Here is a 21,230-nt window from a genome sequence, read left to right as displayed (position 1 = left end):
CTCGAGTGGAAGCTGCATCCGAGGCAGAAAGTTATCCATGCAGCTTTGAAACTATCTGTTTATGCTTCTGTTTACCCTCCCCCAATACTGTTTACCCCAATACTCAAAGTCAAGATTGGTGACTCAACAATTTTCAAAACTTCTAGCTTATCAGCACAGCTTTATTGTACTGAGTGTTTCACCATGCTTTTACTGTCTTTGAGGTTAAAAAACCCCCAACATTCACTCCTATTTAAATCATCCTTGCTAGACTCAAGCAGCTATGAATTCAACCACAGTGTAAAGTTCTTCCCTACAAGGCTTTATTATTACTATAGCTCCCAAGAGAGTACCATCTTTCAGCCCAAGGCCTTGACAGAAGCCCTTCAATTCTGTTGCCTTTTTTCACCTCTGGAATGCTGACACCACCCATCACCCCTCTCTCCTTGTTCATTTACTAGGTTTTGTTCTTTTTTCTCCTTTTGTTTCAATATCCTATTGTATCTGTGCCTTTTGGGCTTCACATCCTTTTTGGAAAGAGAGGCACAGGTAATATAATGAATGAGGATGCTCTTCCTACCTGGTTCCCTCTAAGTCAAGTTTCTCCAACCCGCTGGTCGGCTTGGCTTTCAATGCAGCTCAACACAAATTCGTAAACTTTCTTAAAACATTTTGAGATTTTTTGGTGATTTTTATTTTTATTATTTATTTATTTATTAGTTCATCAGCTATCCTTAGTGTTAATGTATTTTATGTGTGGCCCAAAACAATTCTTCCAACGCGGCCCAGGGAAGCTAAAAGATTGGACACTTCGCTCTAAGTGTTCACCAAGTTTCCACTGTTTTGAGAGCACATGTCCCGGGTAATAACACACAGCCCATTATTTAGCGACTGCTCAGGGCGCAAGCTGTGGAGAAGGGAGTCCGACTACGAGCTGGTGCTCTGAGCCAAGCACTCGAGGACCGACGGCGGGGATCCGGAACCAACAAGCTCCACTCCCGCATTTCACAGACACACACACACGCGCCGCCCAAGGGTAGCAGTCTGCAGGGCCCCAGCTAACCAGCCACACGAGCGGGCAAGCGGCGAGTGCGCCCCCGCTGATTGGCTGGCGTAGCCGGCACCGGAGCCAATGGGAGCAGGCCTTGTTGTCAGGCGCGCAGCCGGCATGCGCGGTGGTCGGGAAGGACTGACCGTTGCTGTGGAGACGCCTAGTGAGTTCCTGGAAGGCTGGTTTGAAGGCGGTGGGGGTGGGGGTGAGGCTCGGCAGAGCTGGGGGTACAGGCTTGAGGGGCTGCAGGCGCGAGGCTGGGTTACGTGAGGACGCTGGGGGTTTCGCGGGCAGCTTTGGAGCCACAGTCGGGGAAACCGAGGCCGGGCTTCCTGGCTGCCCCGCGGGCCTCTTCACGGCTCTTGCCGCCGCCTTGAGGTGCCTAGGATGGGTTCCGGCCTCGGGGGTGGTTCCCAGTAACCGCAGGAGCCACCATTGATTTGGCGTCTGCTGGGTGCAAAGCCCAGCGCTAACCCTTTACTCGCGACCTTTCGCTTCACCTTCACAGCAGCCCTGCGAGGTGAGTGCTGTTATTAGTGCCATTTACAAGGGTGGAAACTGAGGCCGAGGGAAGGTGAAATGACTTGCTCCAAGTCACCCAGTGGGTGAGCGCGACTCCAGACTGAAAATTGTGACCATTCTGCTTCACTGACTCCCCGCAAGAGGCGGGCCCTGGCCAGATGGAACTCACCTGACATTCCCAAGGTGTCTGCACAGGTGGCTTTGGGAGTCACTTAACTCTTCAGGACCTGAGTTATTACAGGTTATAAGTGTGGGACCGTCGGATTCCATGTGGCTAAGATTCCTTCTGTGTGATTATTATGGTTAGAAATAGAATATGCTTAGAACGGTCTCGTTCAGCGGTCGGCAAACTTTTGTTGTGAATATATTAATGTTTACATTGTTATATTGTAAATATGAGTATAATAGTATTCATAATAGTAGTTTAGGCTTGGGGGGGGCCATCCTGTGTCTACTCAAGTGTGGCAGTGTGGTGTGGATACAGCTGAAGACAATACGTAAGAGAGTAGCTGTGTTGCAATAAAATTGTAATTATGGGGACCAAAATTTTAATTTTATATATTGTTTGTATCATTTTCATGTGTCATGATTTTTTTTCCAAATATTAAAAAATGTAAAAACCATTCTTTGCTCCTGGGCTGTACAAAAAGGGTGGGCTGATTAGCTTGCAGAACCCTCATCTAGTACAGCGCCTCATACATGAGGGGAGACAGACCCAGAGACTGGCATCTGTGTCAAGTCAGTCACACAGCCAAGGCACTGCCACCACTGAACTTAAGACATAGGCTTCCCACCTTCCCGGCTGGGAGACACCCCCAGTTATCACTCTGTATCAGGGTGCCGATGTCTCAAAGTGTGTTATTCTTTAGCATGTGTTCTGAGGCCATGGACACTATAAGGGGTTTGGAAACTTATTAGCTTAGACTAATAAGCCTGGTGAATGTGCTGCTATCTGAGGAAATGCAGCTGCTGGGCTGGGAGTCAGAAATCAATAGATATTTTTCTTTTTCATGATTATTCAATAGCTTTTTTTTTTTTTTTTCTGAGATGGAGTCTTGCTCTGTCGCCCAGGCTGGAGTGCAGTGGTATGATCTCGGCTCACTGCCATCTCTGCCTCCTGGGTTCAAGCAATTCTTCTGTCTCAGCCTCCCGAGTAGCTGGGACTACAGGCGCCTGCCACCACGCTTGGCTAATTTTTGTATTTTTAGTAGAGACGGAGTTTCACCATATTGGTCAGGCTGCTCTCGAACTCCTGACCTCAGGTGATCCATCTTGGCCTCCGAAAGTGTTGGGATTACAGGCGTGAGCCACCATGCCCGGCCTCAATAGCTATTTTTTTTTTAAAGCTCCTTTTGGTGAGTTTCTTGGATTTATGGTGAACAATACAGTCACCGTGCTCACATTGCTTACAGATGATAAATATATAATCAAAATGGTTATTTCTTTGTAAGCTTTTTAAACTAATTTTAGATTTAGAGAAAAGTTGCTTTCCCTAATGTTAACATCTTACATAATGAACAGTTATCAAGAACAGAAAGCTAGTGTTTGTACAGTATTATTAACTACATTACAGACGTGATATGAATGTTACCATTTTTTAAATTAAGGTTGTGTTTTCATTCCAGGATCCTATCCAAGATCCCATGTTGCATTTACTTATTTCTCCTTGGTCCATAACACTTCCTTAGTCTTTTCTTGTTTTCCTTGGCTTTGATGCTTTTAAAGAGTACTGATCAGTTATTTTGTCTAATGTCTCTCAATTTAAAGGTTTGTCCAGTGTTTTCTAATGATTGGGGTAAGATTATGCTTTGTTGGCCAGAATAACACAAAGATACATTATCTTTGTGTCTTTCTCAGTGCATCAGATGGAGTCCAAGATACTGGTATGTCTTGTTACTGGTGATATTTACCTTCATCTATTGGTTTACTTGGTGTTTGCCAGGTTTCTACACCATAAAGTTACTATCCATTTCTAATTAATGAGTCTCTTGAGAGAGATAGATTGAGAGGACACAAATTCTGGTTCTCCATGAATTTGTGTCCACTGACTTTAGCATCCATCTGCAGATCTTTGTGGTGTTTGCCTAAAGGTAAATTATATATCTCTTTCCTTCTGCATTTATTAAGTCAAGTTCTACTGAAAGGAGATCTACTCTCTCTCTCTTTTATTTATTTATTTGATTATTTATGTGTCAGTATAGGCCATGGATATGCATTATATTCTATGAGTTAAAATTCATTATCATCATTATTTTGTTGCTTACTGTTACAGCATTGGCTATTTAGTTAGGATCTCCTTCAGGGTAGCTTCTGTGGCCTATCAGCTGGCCCTCGTTTTTTTTCTTGTTTTTTTTTCTCTGAACATTTACTTACTTTATGGCACCACAAGGTGTTCCACGCTCATCTTGTGTTTTCTCTGCCCCAACTCTGGAATCACAGTTCTTTTTGTCTTTAGCCTATCCCGTCAAGATACGGTTTTCCACAGCTACTTAGGTTAGTTCTTTTCTTCCTCATGCCCTTCAGAGTGGTTATGTTAGTTGTAATAGGTTCACTGTTAGGGTTTATATTTGTTTTCGAGTTCCCCTTATGTCCTAGCTGATTTTAGTTTGTTTTTGGGGTATGAATTATGACTGATTTCTGAGAGTCAGAGCTACACACAAAGGTATACTCAGAGAAGTGTCTTTCCCTCCTCATGCCTGCCACCCTGTTCCCATTCACCCCTTCTTTTCACCCCTTTCCCACCTACCCTGTATAGCTAACTTTGGTATCTGGATTATCTTGCGTTTCTTTTGCACAAGTGAACAGATAGTTGTGTATTTTCTCATATCTCTTGTTTCTTACACAAAGGTGACACGCTATAGATAATTGTGTTTGCTTTTTTCACTTAATAGTATGTTTTAGGCTGGGCATGGTGGCTCATGCCTGTAATCCCAGCACTTTATGAGACTGAGGTGGGTGGATTGCCTGAGGTCAGGATATCAAGACCAACCTGGCCAACATGGTGAAACCCCATTTCTACTAAAAATACAAGAAAATTAGCTGGGTGTGGTGGCAGGCACCTGTAATCCCAGCTACTTGGAAGGCTGAGACTGGTGAATCGCTTGAAAGTGGGAGGCAGAGGTTGCAGTGAGCCGAGACTGCATCTCTGCACTCCAGCCTGGGTGACCGACTGAGTGAGATTCCGTCTGCAAAAAAAAAAAAAAAGAAATGTGTGTCTTGAAAATCACCCCATATTCATAGAGATCTTCCTCATTCATTTTTAAAAACATCTTTATTGAGGCCAGGCACGGTGGCTCACGCCTGTAATCCCAGCACTTTGGGAGGCTGAGGTGGGCAGATCATTTGAGGTCTAGAGTTTGAGGTCAGCCTGACCAACATGGTGAAACCCCGTTTCTACTAAAAATATTTAAAAAATTAGCTGGGCATGGTGGTGCATGCCTGTAGTCCCAGCTACTCGGGAAGCTGAGGCAGGAGTATCGCTTGAACCCGGGAAGTGGAGGTTGCAGTGAGCCGAGATTGCACCACTGCACTCCAGCCGGGGCGACAGAGCGAGAACTGCCCTGCAGCCTAGGCGACAGAGCGAGACTCTGTCTCAAGAAAAAACAAATAAACAAAAACATCTTTATTGAGATATAATTTACATACCTTACAATTCACCCATTTAAGTATAAAGTTTAGTGGTTTTTTAGTATATGCACAGAGTTATGCAAGCATCATCGCAGCACATTTTAGAACATTTTTATCACCCCTAAAAGAAACCCTGATCCGTTAGCAATTAGCAATTACTTCCCATCCTGTCTTCCCCCAGCTCTAGGCAACCAGGAATCCACTTTCTGACTTTATAAATTTGCCTGTTTTGGACATTGCATGTAAATGGGATCATACAGTACGTGGTATTTTGTTACTGGCTTCTTCCACTTAGTATAATGGTTTCATGGTTCATCCATGTTGTCAGTGTTTCGTTATTTTTATGGCTGAATAATATTCCATTTTATGGATATACCACCTTTTGTTTATCCTTTTATCAGTTGATGGATCTTGGGTTTCTACTTATGCATTATTTTGAATTATGTTGCTATGAACATTGCCTCATTAATTTTTACAGCTGCATATTCATTGTATTTCATACATTGTACATTCATACATTGTGTGAATGTACCATAGTATGTACCACAGAGTAGATGAATAAATGATTACAGTTTATATTATATGAAGAAACTATTATAATAGTTTATTTTTCTACCCTCCTATCTATGGCCATTTAAGCTGCTTCCATTATCTTGCAGTTACAAACAGTGCTGTACAGTGAATAATTCTGTGCTTATGTGTTTTTGTATTGTTGGAGGTACATATTCAGGGTAGTTTCTAGAAGTGGAATTTCGGGGTTGAAAGGTAAATGCATATGTAATTTTCTCAGATATTGTCAAATTTCCCTCCTGAAGGGTTGTACCAATGTCCAGCAATGTATGAGAATAGCGCCTGTTTCTCCACAACCTCGCCAACAGTGTGTGCTGTCATGTTTTAATTTTTGCTAGTGTGATCAGTGAGAAATAGTGTGTAGTGTTGTTTTGTTTTAATATACATCTCTCTATGATTCAAACATTTTTTCATATGTTTTCGAGCTAGTTGCGTCTTCTTTTGCAATTTATCTGTTCATATTTTTCCTCCATTTGTCTACCAGGTTTTCGTTTTTCTGTTCTTTAGCTTTTTAAAAAAAAATTGTGATAAAATATAAGTAACATACAATTTATCTTTTTTTTTTTTTTAAATTTGAGATGGAGTCTCTGTTGCCAGGCTGGAGTGCAATGGTGCCATCTCAACTCACTGCAACCTCCACCTCCCTGGTTCAAGCCATTCTCCTGCCTCAGCCTCCCAAGTAGCTGGGACTACAGGCGTGTGCCACCATGCCTGGCTAATTTTTTCTATTTTTAGTAGAGACAGAGTTTCACCATGTTAGCCAGGATGGTGTCAATCTTCTGACCTCCTGATCCGCCTGCCTTGGCCTCCCAAAGTGCTGGTATTACAGGCGTGAGCCACCGCGCCCGACCCAATTTATCATTTTAACCATTTTTTAAGTGTGCCATTAAATACATCCACATTGTTATGCAATCATCACCACCGTCCATCTCCGAACTTTTTTCATCTTTTCAAACTGAAACTCTGTATCCGTTAAACAGGAATTCCCATTCTTCCCTCCCCCAGCCCTGTGGCCACTATTCTACTTTCTGTTTCTATGAATTTGACTACTGTGTGTACCTTATATCCATGAAATCATACAATATTTGTTTTTTTATGACTGGCTTATTCCACTTACTATAATGTCTTCAAGGTTCATCCATGTTGTAGCATATGTTGGAATTACCTTCGTTTTTGTAACATGTGTCAGGATTACCTCCTTTTTAAGGCTGAATAATAAATGTTTCATTGTATGTATATACTATGTTTTGTTTAACCATTCATCTGTCGATGGGCAGTTGGGTTGCTTTCACCATTCTTTTTTTTTTTTTTTGAGACAGAGTCTCGCTCTGTTGCCCAGGCTGGAGTGCAGTGGCGTGATCTCGGCTCACTGCAAGCTCCGCCTCCCAGTTTCATGCCATTCTCCTGTCTCAGCCTCCCGAGTAGTTGGGACTACAGGCGCCCGCCACCACGCCCAGCTAATTTTTTTGTATTTTTAGTAGAGACGGGGTTTCACCATGTTAGCCAGGATGGTCTTGATCTCCTGACCTCGTGATCCGCCTGCCTCGGCCTCCCAAAGTGCTGGGATTACAGGCTGAGCCACAGTGCCGGCCACTATTTTTTTTTTTTCTTTTTTCTTAGCTCCAGCTTAAAGGAGGCCACCTTTTGACTATTGTAAATAATGCTGTGTTCCTCAGTTTTAAAACATTATTTATTTATTTTAAATAGTATGGTGCTCTTGTCAGCCAGGCTGGAATGCAGTGGCACGATCACAGCTCACTGCAGCCTCAACTTTTCTCCCTCAAGCGCTCTGAGTAGCTGGGACTACAGATGTGTGCCACCATGCCCTGGCTATGTTTTGTAGAGATGGAGTCTGTCTGTATTGCCCAGGCTGGTCTTGAACTCCTGGCCTCAAGCAATCCTTTCACCTCAGCTTCCCAAAGTGTTGGGACTAAAGGCGTGAGCCACCATGCCCATCCTGTTTCTCAGTTTTTAAGAGCTCTTTGTATATGAGGGATATTAGTCCCTCATCAGTGGTATATGTTGCAAATATTTTCTCCCAATTTGTTAGCTTTTAATTTTTTTCTGACTTTTAAAATATTTTTTTTGGTCATGCAAAATTTTTTAAATTTTTATGTAGTTAAGTGTATCACTCTTTTCTCTTACTTTTTCTGAATTTTAAATCATATTTGACCCTTCTCTACTACTTAATACTAAGTGTTGATACAAAGATTAAAGAGGAATTCACCAGTATCTCCTTTAGTAGTTGTATGGTTTCATTTTTTATCATTTAGATTTCTAATTCATTTGCAAGTTTATTGTGAGTTATCTATTTCCACCAGTGAATACTGTTCCAGCAGTATTTAATACAAAGTTCATCTTGACTCTAGTGATTTGAGATGCCATCTTTGCCATATTTTTTATTTCCATATGTACTTGAGTCTAATTCTGGACCTCATCTTTTTGTCTATGTATGCAGCAGTACTGCACTGATTGTATTATGAAGGCTTTGTATAGTATGTTTTAATGTCTGTTATGGCTATCCCCCCTTACAATTTTTTGTTTTGTTTTCCTAGTCTTAAATTTTTGTTTTTCCATATGAATTTTAGTATCAACTTGTCTACTATCTTGTCAGTATTTGTATTGGGATTGTACTGAATGTATAAATTAACTTGGGAAGAACTGATATCTTTATATTTTTGAATCCTGTCCAAGAACAGGGGATGTCATTTCATTTGTTCGAGTTAACTTTAGTGTCTTTTAATAGTGATTTAAACTTTTTCTTGCACAGTTTTAATTAACTTTATTCCTAAGTATTTAATGATCTTGTTGCTATTGTAAATGGGATTTTTCTCTACCATAATGTCTTCTTTTATGGTTTGTATATATGAAGGCTATTGATTCTTATGTATTAATCTTATATGTGCAACTTCACTGTTTTTTTTTTTTTTTTTTCCTGAGAAGGAGTCTCACTCTGTCGCCCAGGCTGGAGTGCAGTGGCACAGTCTCGGCTCACTGCAACCTCCGCCTCCTGGGTTCAAGTGATTGTCCTGCCTCAGCCTCCTGAGTAACTGAGTAACTGGGATTGCACCGCCTGCCACCACGCCTGGCTAATTTTTGTATTTTTGGTAGAGACAGGGATTCACCATGCTGGCCAGGGTGGTCTCAAACTGCTGACCTCAAGCAATCCACCCACCTCAGCCTTGCAGAGTACTGGGATTACAGGCGTGAGCCACCATGCCCAGCCCACTGAGTTATTAATGAATAAATTTTATCATCGATTTTGGGGTTTCCAGGTAGTATATCATATTATCTACAATTAGTGATAGCTTTTCTTTACCCACTTTTTTTTTTTTTTTTTTTTTGAGACGGAGTTTCGCTCTTGTTGCGCAGGCTGGAGTGCAATGGCGTGATCTCGGCTCACTGCAACCTCTGCCTCTTGGGTTCAAGCGATTCTCCTGCCTCAGCCTTCCGAGTAGCTGGGATCACGGGCATGCACCACCATGCCCGGCTAATTTTGTATTTTTAGTAGAGACGGGGTTTCTCCATGTTGTTCAGGCTGGTCTCGAACTCCCGACCTCAGGTGATCCACCTGCCTTGGCCTCCCAAAGTGTTGGGATTACAGGCGTGAGCCACTGCGCTTGGCCTTTACCCATTTTTATACCTCTAATTGATTTCTCTCTTCTAATTTCATTGGCTAATATTGCACCGGTGGATAGTAGCAGAGATAGTGGACATCTTTGCTTTGTTCTTGATATTAATGGACATGCCTCTAGTGTTTGCCCACGAAATAAGATTTTGGCTTTAGGACTAAGGTATATTTATATTATATTAAGAAAGTACCTCTAAATTTCTATATTTTTTTGAGCATTTTTTTATTATGAATGCATATTGAATTTTGTTAGACTTTCTCTTCTATGGAGATAATCATATAATTATTTTTCCCTTAGATGATTACATTGTGTTTTCACATGTGATGTGTGTTTTTTTGTTAGTATCTATTTTTTATTTTTTTATTTTTGAAACAGGGTCTCACTTTGTCACCCAGGCCGGCGTACAGTGGTGCAGTTACTGCTCACTGCTGCCTCAACCTCTCAGGCTCAAACGATCCTCCTGCGTCAGCCTCCCAAGTAGCTGGGATTACAGGCATGTGCCACTATACCCAGCTAATTTTTAAATTTTTTTTTTTTTTTTTTTTTGAGACGGAGTCTTGCTTTGTCGCCCAGGCTGGTGTGCAGTGGCCGGATCTCAGCTCACTGCAAGCTCCGCCTCCCAGGTTCACGCCATTCTCCTGCCCCAGCCTCCCGAGTAGCTGGGACTACAGGCGCCCACCACCTCGCCTGGCTAGTTTTTTGTATTTTTTAGTAGAGAGGGGATTTCACCGTGTTAGCCAGGATGGTCTCGATCTCCTGACCTCGTGATCCACCCGTCTCGGCCTCCCAAAGTGCTGGGATTACAGGCTTGAGCCACCGCGCCCGGCCTAGATTTTTCTATAGAGATTAGATCTCCTTATGTTGCCCAGACTGGTCTCGAACACCTGGACTCAAGTGATCCTCCTGCCTCAGCCTCCCAAATTGCTGGGATCATAGGCAGATTACAGTCATGAGCCACCATGTCTGGCTGTTAGTATTTCTTTAAATTTCTCCAACATTTTCATTCATTTCCTTTTATCTGGAAGTTGTTTATCAGGAGATTCTTAAATTTTTAGATAGACACGCCTTTCTTCTTCTGTTGGTGGTGATGGTCGTGTTAGTAAATTCTAGTTTTAAGCATTATGATTGGCAAGTGTTGTTTTTAGTATTTTTTTTTTTTTGAGACGGAGTCTCGCTCTGTTGCCCAGGTGCCCAGGCTGGAGTGCAGTGGCGCGATCTCGGCTCACTGCAAGCTCCACCTCCTGGGTTCATGCCATTCTCCTGCCTCAGCCTCCCGAGTAGTTGGGACTGCAGGCGCCCGCCACCATGCCCGGCTAATTTTTTGTATTTTTAGTAGAGACGAGGTTTCACCGTGTTAGCCAGGATGGTCTCGATCTCCTGACCTCGTGATCCACCTGCCTCGGCCTCCCAAAGTGCTGGGATCACAGGCGTGAGCCACTGCGCCCTGTTTTTAGTATCTTTACTTGATGGAAGGTGTTTTCTTTGTGACGTGAGCAGTTTTTTGTGTGTGTGCGTGAATGTGCTGTGAGCACTGGAGAAGAATATATCATTTCTGTTATCAAGGTGTAGAGTTTGATATACATCTATATCATCTCCTCTATTCTGTTGTTTAGATCAATCATCTGTCTCCTTATTTTTTCTCCACTTGATTTGTCTTTTTTTTTTTTTGAGACGGAGTCTGGCTCTGTTGCCCAGGCTGGAGTGCAGTGGCCAGATCTCAGCTCACTGCAAGCCCCGCCTCCCGGGTTCACGCCATTCTCCTGCCTCAGCCTCCCGAGTAGCTGTGATTTGTCTTTTAAAAAAAATTTGTTTTTTATTTTGAGACAAGGTCTCACTCTGTATCCCAGGCTGGAGTGCAGTGGTGTGATCATGGCTTACTGCAGCCTTAAACTTCTGGGTTCAAGTGATCTTCCCACTTCAGTCTCCTCAGTAGCTGGGACTACAGGTGCACGCCACCATGCCTGGCTAATTTTTATTTTATTTTATTTTATTTTATTTATTTTAGAGATGGGGGTCTCACTATCTTGCCCAGGGTGGTCTCAGACTCCTGGAATCAAAGGATCCTCCTACCCCAGCCTCCCAAAGTGCTGGGATTACAGGCATGAGCCACCAAGTCTGGCCATCATTTAAAAATTTTTTTGTAGAGACAGGGTCTCGCTATGTTGCCCAGGCTAGTCTCGAACTCTTGGGCTCAAGCCACCTTCCTGCCTTGGCCTGCCAAAGTGTTGGGATTACAGGCGTGAGCCACAGTGCCTGATCAATTTTTTAAAAATTTATTTATTTGTTTATTTATTTATTTATTATTTATTTATTTTTTGAGACGGAATCTCACTCTGTCGCCCAGGCTAGAATGTAGTGACTCGATCTCGGCTCACTGCAAGCTCTGCCTCCTGAGTTCACGCCATTCTCCTGCCTCAGCCTCCCGAGTAGCTGGAACTACAGGCACCCGCCATCACGCCTGGCTAATTTTTTGTATTTTTAGTAGAGATGGGGTTTCACCGTATTAGTCAGGATGGTCTTGATTTCCTGACCTCGTGATCCACTCACCTCAGCCTCCCAAAGTGCTGGATGGGATTACAGGGGTTCAAGACCAACCTGGACAACATAGCGAGACCCCACCTCTACGAAAAAACAGTTAAAAACTTAGCCAGGCATGGTGCCATGCACTTGCAGTCCCAACTACTGAGGAAGCTGAGATGGGAAGATTGCCTGAGCCCAGGAGGTTGAGGCTGCAGTGAGCTGAGGTGAGATTGTGCTACTGCACTCCAGCCTGGGCAACAGAGTGAGACCCTGTCTCTGAAGAAAAAAAAAAAAAAGATGGTTGTTACTAGTAAAGGGTATTATACAGTACATGTTCAAAGCCCCTACAGTCTTCCCAGTGTGTCCATTATTCTGGCTTCTTCTTAATTTTGCTACGGGAAATTTTGGGGGAGCTGAGGAAGAGTGGTAATGATGGAGTGGAAATAGAAGGCAGTGGGCAGAAGGGGTGCTGGTCTCATGGGCTTAATGTATGTGATAAGTCTATATGAGAATAATTTTTTAGGTTCTCCTTGATTAAATGTTGTGTAGACAGTAAAACTGTATACCCACGAGTATGCCTCAGTTCAGTATGTGTCTGTGCCCAGGAGACACATTGAAAAGCGGTGCCCAGCTTAAAGCTTGGGTTCTGCTGCAGACCAGCTGGGCAGCCTGAGGCAAATCACCTAGTGTGGCAAGCCTGAGGTGCCTCCCTATAAAATGGGAGCTGGTCTTTGTGAGTTTTTGATTAGCATATAATACTTGGGCATTGACGAGCTTTTTGCTGGTACTTTTATTAGACAATTGGAAATTTTGTTTTCTGCTTTATAGAGTGATGTTGATGCAGCATAAGTGATAGCCCAACAGCCTGAGCAAATACAATTTTATTCTATGGCCATCAGCAAACCTGTTCGGAGCCCTTGCAGGGCATCAGTTGTGGCTCTTAGCTAAAGCATAATAGCTCACAGCTGTGTGTGTCCAGGGGCAGGCAGGAGACTCTTTGCCAAGGCACATCACTTTTTGCTGTGCTAGAAAGAGTGCTGGGCTTTGAGTCCTATTTTTGTCTCTTTCTAGCATTATGACTTTGGGCAGGTCAGCTAGTCTCCCTAAGCCTCGATTCCCTAATCTGGAAAATGGGAATGATAATGCCTATTTTATAAGACTGCATTAAATTCAAGTGAGATAATGTGAATGTGCTTTGTAAATGTCTAGGATGGACTGGAGATTTGGAGAGGTGCCAAGTGCTGCTGTTTTTAGACTATGTTAAAGCCAGCACAGGTACCCTTTTAGTGGGGAGAGTTGACTTGAGTTTTAATATAGAACAATTTTGAAAATAATTAGGAAGCCTGAAATCTCTATTTCTTCTCCTACACTGTGGACTCTTTTCAGGGTGTTTGGGCCCTGCTGATCATGGTACTCAGGGAGCTGTTGCTTCAGGGAATCCAGGTGCCTTCTTTATGGAGGAGGCGGGAGGGATTGGTCTGGGGCAGGGACTCAGACAACATATTGGGCCAGAAACCCTGCTCTGGATTTGAAGCTCACTGTTTTTTTCCTCCAGCTTGCGTAGTTATTTAGTCATTCATCTGTCCTGAGAGGCCATCTCCTGTCAGCTCTGAGATTGGACTTGCACTCACCATAGTCCTGGAGGCAAAGAAGTATATGCCCCAGGGGAAGGCACAGGCCCACCTGGCACCATCCTGGTAGTGGTTGGATGCGTTCCTTCGAGACGTTACTTAGGAAGCAGACGAGCTGCTTTCTTCCTTGTGGAATAGGTTGGCCTTGGCATGATGGCTGTATTGATGTTCTCCTACCCATGCACATGGACCCTGCCACTGCCACACAGAGACCTGATCCTTCAGCCATTCATGGGCCCCTCCCTTGTTTTTCCTAGGTGGATCCAGTTGGCATCTAGGAAGACTTGCCATGACTTGGAGCTAGCACCTGTCCTGCAGAAAGTGGGTTGAGAGCCCTGTGGTTTGGCATGAGTGGATGAGAGCCCTGTGGCTTGGCATGACTTTTCTCCTGCCTTTGTAGGGTGGCAGGGGGCAGGAGAAAAGTCAGTGTGGATGTGACATAGGGAATCCCAGCTGAGTCTGCTGGTCTCTGGTCAGAGGAGCTCCAGGCTAGTGAAGTTATTGTCGCCATTTTATACACAAGGACACCAAGGGTTGTAAGGGATCAGGGGGTCAGGTATCTGAGACACAGCTCAGTCACACTCTGAAATTTTCCTATTCTGAATACAGTGTCCTTTCCATTTTTTCTTCTTGCAACCCCAGGTCTAGGTAGGACAACTGATTTTTACAGTAAGATAGTGGTGAAAAAAAATCGACCAATGGGTAGTTATTGAGCGACTGCTCTGTAAGTGAAGGCAGCAGTTCAGATGGAGGCTATGTGATGCTCAATGGGATTAGAAGTGTTTTGGGATTCAGTGCACAGAGCCCAGTGAGTGAGCACTGGAGAGTGGCTGTCAAGTGGGGGTTTGAGAGGCTCTCCCACTTCTTCTAATCTCCAGTGGGCTCCATAGCTGGCCCTTGGGGCTATAAGTTCTGCTTACTGGGAGTCATCAGGGTGTTGCTTGAGCTGCAGGTCTGGCCATGAGCTGTTGGCCTGCCTTGAGGATGATCAGAGCCTGTCAGAGATTTTATTTGGAGTAATGTCTTTGTGTTTTGAAAACAAGTTCAACTTTGATCCTAATTGGAAACTCTTCTATTGATTGTTTTACTTCTGGATATTTAAAAAAATTATGAAATATGCAAACAATTTACCATTGTACCCACTTTTTAAGTGTACAGCTCAGTGGCATTATGTATATTCACATTGTTGTGTTACCATCACCACCATCCATCTCCAAAACTCTTTTCATCTTGAAAAGTTGAAATGCTGTACCCATTAAACAGTAACTCTCCACTGCCCTCTCCCCCTCTGGCAACCACCATTCTACTTTCTGTCTGTATGAATTTTCCTATTTTATTTTCCACCTGTAAGTGGAATCATATACTATTTGTTCTTTTGTATCTGGCTTATTTTACTTAGTGCAGTTTTTAAAGTTTATTTCATGTTGTAGCATGTGCTAGAGTTTCCTTCCTTGTTAAGGTGGAATAATATTCTGTTGTATGTATACACCACATGTTCATTCGTCTGTTGTTGGACACTTGGGTTGCTTCTACCTTTTGGCTGTTGTGAATAATGCTGCTATGAACATGAGTGTACAAGTGTCTGTTCAAGTCCCTGCTTTCATTTATTTTGTGTATGTAGCCAGATGTGGAATTTCTGGGTCATGTAGTAATTCTGTATTGTATTTTTTGAGGAACTGCCATACCCTTTTCCATAATAGCTGTACCATTTTACATTCTCACCAGGAATGTACAAAGACTCCGGTTTCTCCAGGTCCTCATCAATACTTGTTATTTTCTGACTTTATTTTGCTTTGATAACAGCCTAGATGGAGGGTTTTAATGCTATAGTTTCTACTTTTTTCATATTGTATAGTGGTCCCAGTGTCCATCTTGGCACAGCTTATGATAAAGCTTCAGTTTCTGGCCAGGCATGCTGGCTTACCATAATCTCGTGCCTGTAATCCCAGCACTTTTTGAGGCCGAGGTGGGTGGATCATCTGAGGTCAGGAGTTCGAGACCAGCCTGGCCAACATGGTGAAACCCCATCTCTACTAAAAATACAATAAATTAGCTGGGCGTGGTGATAGATACCTGTAGTCCCAGCTACTCAGGAGGCTGAGGCAGGAGAATTGCTCGAACCTGGGAGGTGAGCCAAGATCGCACCACTGCACTCCAGCCTGGGTGACAGAGAGAGACTCCGTCTCAAACAAACAAAAACAAACACAAAAACTGCAGTTTCCAAACTTTTGATTAGCAGTATTCTTTTTTTTCTAAATATGGAACCCAGGAGATAAAACAGCTATCAGTCTAGGAAAAGTTTGAATCTTCTTTGTCTGTGAGAAAGTACTTCCTTTCATGAACCCTAGGAGAACTCAGAGCCTATTTGTGAAAGCCTGTGCTAGAAGTCATTGCTGTAAACACTGATGACAGTAGCAGTCATTTTAAATTTATTTTATTATTATTTTTAATAGAAACAGGGTCTCATCTTATTGCCCAGACTAGTCTCAAACTCCTAGGCTCAAGCAGTCCTTCCACCTAAGCCTCCCAAAGTGCTGGGATTACATGAGCCACTGAGTCCCGCCACTAGCAGTTATTTTAATTGATAAAAGTGGAGTATGTGTTTAGTCTGTCTGTTTAAGGCTTGTCCCACTGCCTGCTGGTCTGTCCCAGGCCCTTCTGCCAGCCTCTCAGCTAGGACTTTTAACGGCTCCTCCTCCTGCCCTCCCTGACGTATTTGGTAGTGTGCATATCCCTATCCCGGTTCCTCGGGCCAGCCTCCCAGGTGTCAGGTCCTGTCAGTCTACCTCCTAGTGGGATTCCCTTTCATCCCTACTGTCACAGGTCCATCTGGGATCCTGGCATCTTTTTAAAAATAAGAGCTTTATAATTTACACACCATGTAGTTCACCTAAAGTGTACGAATTCAATGGTTTTTAGTATATTAACAGAGTTGTGTAACCACCACAGCTGTCAGCTTTAGAACATTTTTGTCATCCCAGAAAGAAACCTCTTGGTGATTGCTCCCCAGTTGTCCTTCTCCCCAAGCCCACTAAACCAGCGGTCCCCATCCGTTTGGCACCAGGGACTGGTTTCTTGAAAGACAATTTTTCCATGGACCGGAGGCAGAGGGCAGGGATAATTTCTGGATGAAACTGTTTTACTTCACATCGTCAGGCATTAGTTAGAGTCTTGTAAGGAACGCACAACTGAGATCCCTCGCGTGCACAGTTCACAATAGGGTTCGTGCTCTTAGGAGAATCCAATGCTGCTGTTAATCCAACAGGAGGCAGAGCTCAGGCAATAATGCTTGCTCACCTGCTGCTCATCTCCTGTTCTGTGGCCCAGTTCCTAACAGCCCATGGACCAGTACTGGTCTGTGTCCTGGGGGTTGGGGACCCCTGCACTAAACTACTTTCTATCTCTGTAGATTTGCGTATTCTGGACATTTCAGATAATTGGAGTCAGAAAATATATGCTCTTTTGTGTGTGACTTCTTGCATTTAGCATAATGTTTTCAAGGTTCTCGCGTGTTGTAGCATGTATCAGAACTTTATTCCTTTTTATGACTGAAGAATAAATACTTTCTTGTATGGACATACTTCGTTTTATTTATGCATTCATCAGTTGATGGACATTTAGGTTGTTTCCACCTTTTAGCTTTTAGAAATAACGCCTCTGTGAACACTCATGAACAAGTTTTTGGCATGGACATGTTTTCATTTCTGTCGGGTGGATACACATAGGAGTGGAATTCCCTGGTCATATGCTAGCTCTGTTTAACATTTTGAGGAACTAGCAGACTGTTTTCCACAAGGGCTGCACCAGTTTACATTCCCAGTAACAATGCATGAGATTCTAAATCTCCACATCTTTGCCAATCCTGTGATCTTTTGCAGCCTCCAAACTAGTCTGCCCACCTCTAATTATTTTTTTATTATCTTTCTAAAACATAGGCAAAACAATTTGTTCTCCCTAAAACATCCATTGGTTCCCTGTTGCTTACAGATAAAGTTCATGGCCTCTGTGTTGTGGCTTGGCCCTCAACTACCTTTCCATCCTCCATTCACATCCCCGCTCTAAGGCCTTGTCTTCTAATTTTCCCATCACACCTCACTCTCCCTGCCTCTTTGCTTCACCGTCTTCCACTGCAGTGTATTCTATTCTTCAAGGTTTAATGCAGTAACTTACTCCTTTGCCTTCCTTAATCCCTTTGAATGAATTGTTCTTTTCTGCCTTTAGATGTTGCCTGTGTTTCTTTTCGTATCATTTCAGCTTTTGAAAAAAATAATAGGCTTGTTACCTCTCCTAGCAGTGATCCCTGGGGGCAGGGATTGTTGTCACTCTTTTGTGTGCCTGACACCTGGTGCATTGCCAGGAAATGAATGCTATCGTGAGGGACCAAGGAGCTCCTTGTGTGTTAGACCACACTGCTGTCCCAAGGCAGCTCTTCACTGGCCTGTCTGCATAGAGCTCAGGACTGGTTCCTGGTGGACCTTGGCACTGTGACCTTCCTGGCTCTTCATAGGCCTTGTCTCAGTTTGTCCTGTTTCCTTTCTAGGAGAGTTGTGGACTGGGGCAACCTTTTCCAGTGATGAGAAGTGATGCTGCGTGGCAGTGCTGAATCTCTCTGAATATGGTAAGGACTGATGCCTGCCTATTTTGCGGACATCAGTGTTCTTATGTTACTTTACTCCTGGGGGTGAGGAGCATTTTTGTGTTAGACTCTGAAGGCTCTTATTATGGAATAGCCTTCCTCCCAGGAGAGCTGTTGGCACCTTTGAGGGTATGAGATTGCTTGCCTAATGGTTGAAGCGGCTTGCAGGACTTTGTTACAGTTGCTGGAAACACATAAAGTTAACATGTTTTGTTGAAATCTGTTGTTCCATTACCTTCTGCTGTGTTGAGCTGTTGCTGGGGTGTCCCCAGTGTCTGTTGTTTTTTTTTTGGGGGGTGGGCCTGGGGGGATACTTTTTTTCTTTTTTCCTCCTCGGGTCGCCACCCCCCCCCCCCCCCCCCCCCCCCCCCGCCACCGGCCGCCATTATTTATTTTTTTTCTTTAGAGGGTAATTTTTGTTCATTCCCCACATCTGAGAAGGCCATAGCTTTTCAAGGTAGAATAGATCATATGCTGGAGCAGAATTGTATTCATCTGTGGGTATTTGAAGAGATGAGTGACATCTGAAAGCAACTTATCTCTTCCACCAAACCCCTGTTTCTAGATTCGAATTGCAGCCTTAAATGCCAGCTCCACCATTGAGGATGATCATGAAGGAAGCTTTAAAAGTCACAAAACCCAGACAAAGGAGGCTCAGGTATGTAATGCAAGGTCTTCTCTGTAGGTGGACCTTCTCATTTCTATAGATGCTACCTCATTTTAAATGCATTTAGACATCTCCTCAGTGGAGTTTTAGGAGGAAATACCATTTTGAAAGATGGTTAGCTCTCTATCTCCTGTTAAACCTGTTTTACTTAGGAGACAATCATACTTAGGAGAAATTATATTTATTCTGTCAGTGTATGTGAAGGCCAGTTCAGCCCCCAGGCCCACTTCCATGCACCCCATTCCTTGTGCAGCCCTCGGGAGTCGGGATACCCAGAGAATGGTAGAATATTAATGGTAGATGGTGCTTCGAGGTTCCCTAGTGTATTGCCCTCATTTTATAGTGTGACGAGAGTCTTGAGGGGAGCAACCTAGACTGGGATCACCCTCCAGGTTAGTGAGGGAGCCAGGTCCAACCTCAACTCCCTAGATTGTTGGTCACTCCTCTTTCCCATGAGGCCTGGCATCTCTTCCATGTCAGCCTTCCTTCTTTCCATCCATTCATCTCGATACCCTTGTCCTATCCAAGTGTAACAGGGATTTGCTCCTGCCTTTGTTTTCCCTGAAATAAACGTATGCCTCCTTCCCCACCCTCCTGCATTTTATGGTAGAAATCAGGACAGCTCCAGAGCTGTCTCAGAAGTCTACTAGTCACCTGTCCCTAGTCTGTAAGGCATGTCAGTGAGGTTCAACCTACCCAGTGCCCCCTCCCTCCCACAGGAGGTTGTCATCCTCCCCAGGCAATGATCAGGCTATGGCAGAGTGGTGAGTAGAAAAACATGGAAACCATGCTGGGCGCGGTGGCTCATGCCTGTAATCCCAGCACTTTGGAAGGCTGAGGTGAGCGGATCACTTGAGGTCAGGAGTTCGAGACCAGCCTGGCCAACATGGTGAAACCCCATCTCTACTCAAAGTACAAAAATTAGCTGGGCGTGGTGGTGCATGCCTATAGTCCCAGCTACCAGGGAGGCTAAGGCAGGACAGTAGCTTGAACCTCGGAGGTGGAGGTTGCAGTGAGCGGAGATCATGCCACTGCACTCCAGCCTGGGCAACAGAGCGAGACTCAGTCTCAAAAAAAAAAAAAAAAAAAAAGGAAATCAGTTTTTGTTTATTTTAAGAGGCAGGGTCTCACTCTGTTACCCAGGCTGGAGTGTAGTGGCATGGTCACAGATGATTGTAACCTCTAACTCCTGGGCTCAAGCAGTCTTCCTGTCTCAGCCTCCTGAGTAGCTTAGGACTGCAGACACCAGGCCACCATGCTCAGCTGATTTTTAAATTTTTTGTAGAGACAGGGGTCTCTCTATGTGGCCCAGGTTGGCTGTGAACTCCTCGGTTTACACCTTGGTTTCCTAAAGTGCTGGGATTACAGATGTGAGCCACTGTGCCTGGCCTGCAATGGAAACCATTCACACTGAACTTTTTACTCACAACCCTTCTGACATCATATGTTTGGGGTATTTTTCCCCCATACCAACCAATTCTCCAACTCTCCTTACACCAACTGGGTGTCCTACAATTCAATTATGACACTAGCTATCCAGAGTTAGTGTCAGACTCTGCAGCACTAACAGCTCATCCCACAAAACTGCCCTCACTTCAGATGCCAATTGCAAGCATTGAGTGCGAGGATACCTACACTTCTGTCCAGCTGGGCTATAAAATCAGGGATTCTTACCTCCTACCCCTTTTAGGTTTGATACTTTACTAGAACGACTCACAGGACTTAGGAAAACACTTTATCTACATTTACCAGTTTATTATGAAAGATACAACTCAGGAACAGCCAAGTGGAGGAGATGTTTATGGCAAGGTATGGGGTGGATTCAGAGAGCTTCCGTGCCCTCTCCAGGTGCGGCACCCTCCCAGCATCTTGATGTTGTTCACCAACTCAGCAGCTTTCTGAACCCTGTCCTTTAGGGTTTTTAAATAGAGATTCCATAACATAGGCATGATTGATTAACTCATTGGTGATCAGCTCAATCTCCAGCCTCTCTTCCCTTCCTGGAAGTTGGGAGGTGGGGGAGCTGAAAGTTCCAGCTATCTAATCACATGGTTGGTTCCTCTGACTGTAGCCCTGCCTTACACACATTTTTGGCTTAAAAATGACAGATCTTTATGCTGTATGAAAACATCTCTTGTCTTGATTTGCAGGAAGCAGAGGCTTTTGCATTGTACCACAAGGCCCTTGATCTGCAGAAACATGACCGGTTTGAGGAGTCTGCCAAAGCTTACCATGAGCTCTTGGAGGCACGCCTGCTGCGGGAGGTGAGGCACCAGCAGGCCAGGCAGTGTGCCGTGGTGGTTAGTGCATGGGCTGTGGGGCTGGGTGCTCTGGGCCTTACCTCTGCTCTCCTGTTTCTTGGCTGGGGAACCTCGAAAACATTATTTCACCTCTC

The 21,230-nt window shown here is 44.0% G+C and overlaps 1 protein-coding gene across 15 annotated transcripts in view; it reads left to right on the top strand.

The window, feature by feature from the left end:
- Window positions 1–1,015: 1,015 nt before the first annotated feature.
- Window positions 1,016–21,230, top strand: part of CABIN1 (calcineurin binding protein 1) — a 163,164-nt gene continuing 142,949 nt past the window's right edge. For 14 of the 15 annotated variants that reach the window (XM_031656060.1, XM_031656053.1, XM_031656057.1 and 11 more), the window contains exons 1-4: window positions 1,201–1,550; window positions 18,073–18,150; window positions 18,734–18,826; window positions 20,986–21,099. In XM_031656060.1, the coding sequence (XP_031511920.1) occupies window positions 18,148–18,150; window positions 18,734–18,826; window positions 20,986–21,099 (210 nt within the window). In that variant the 5' untranslated portion in view covers window positions 1,201–1,550; window positions 18,073–18,147. The other variant, XM_031656051.1, reaches the window with a different exon arrangement.

The sequence above is a fragment of the Papio anubis genome, chromosome 16 (assembly GCF_008728515.1).
Source record: "Papio anubis isolate 15944 chromosome 16, Panubis1.0, whole genome shotgun sequence".
Taxonomy (NCBI): Eukaryota; Metazoa; Chordata; class Mammalia; order Primates; family Cercopithecidae; genus Papio; species Papio anubis.
Note: the sequence above shows the minus strand (reverse complement) of the source record. Positions and strands in the feature narration are given on the sequence as shown.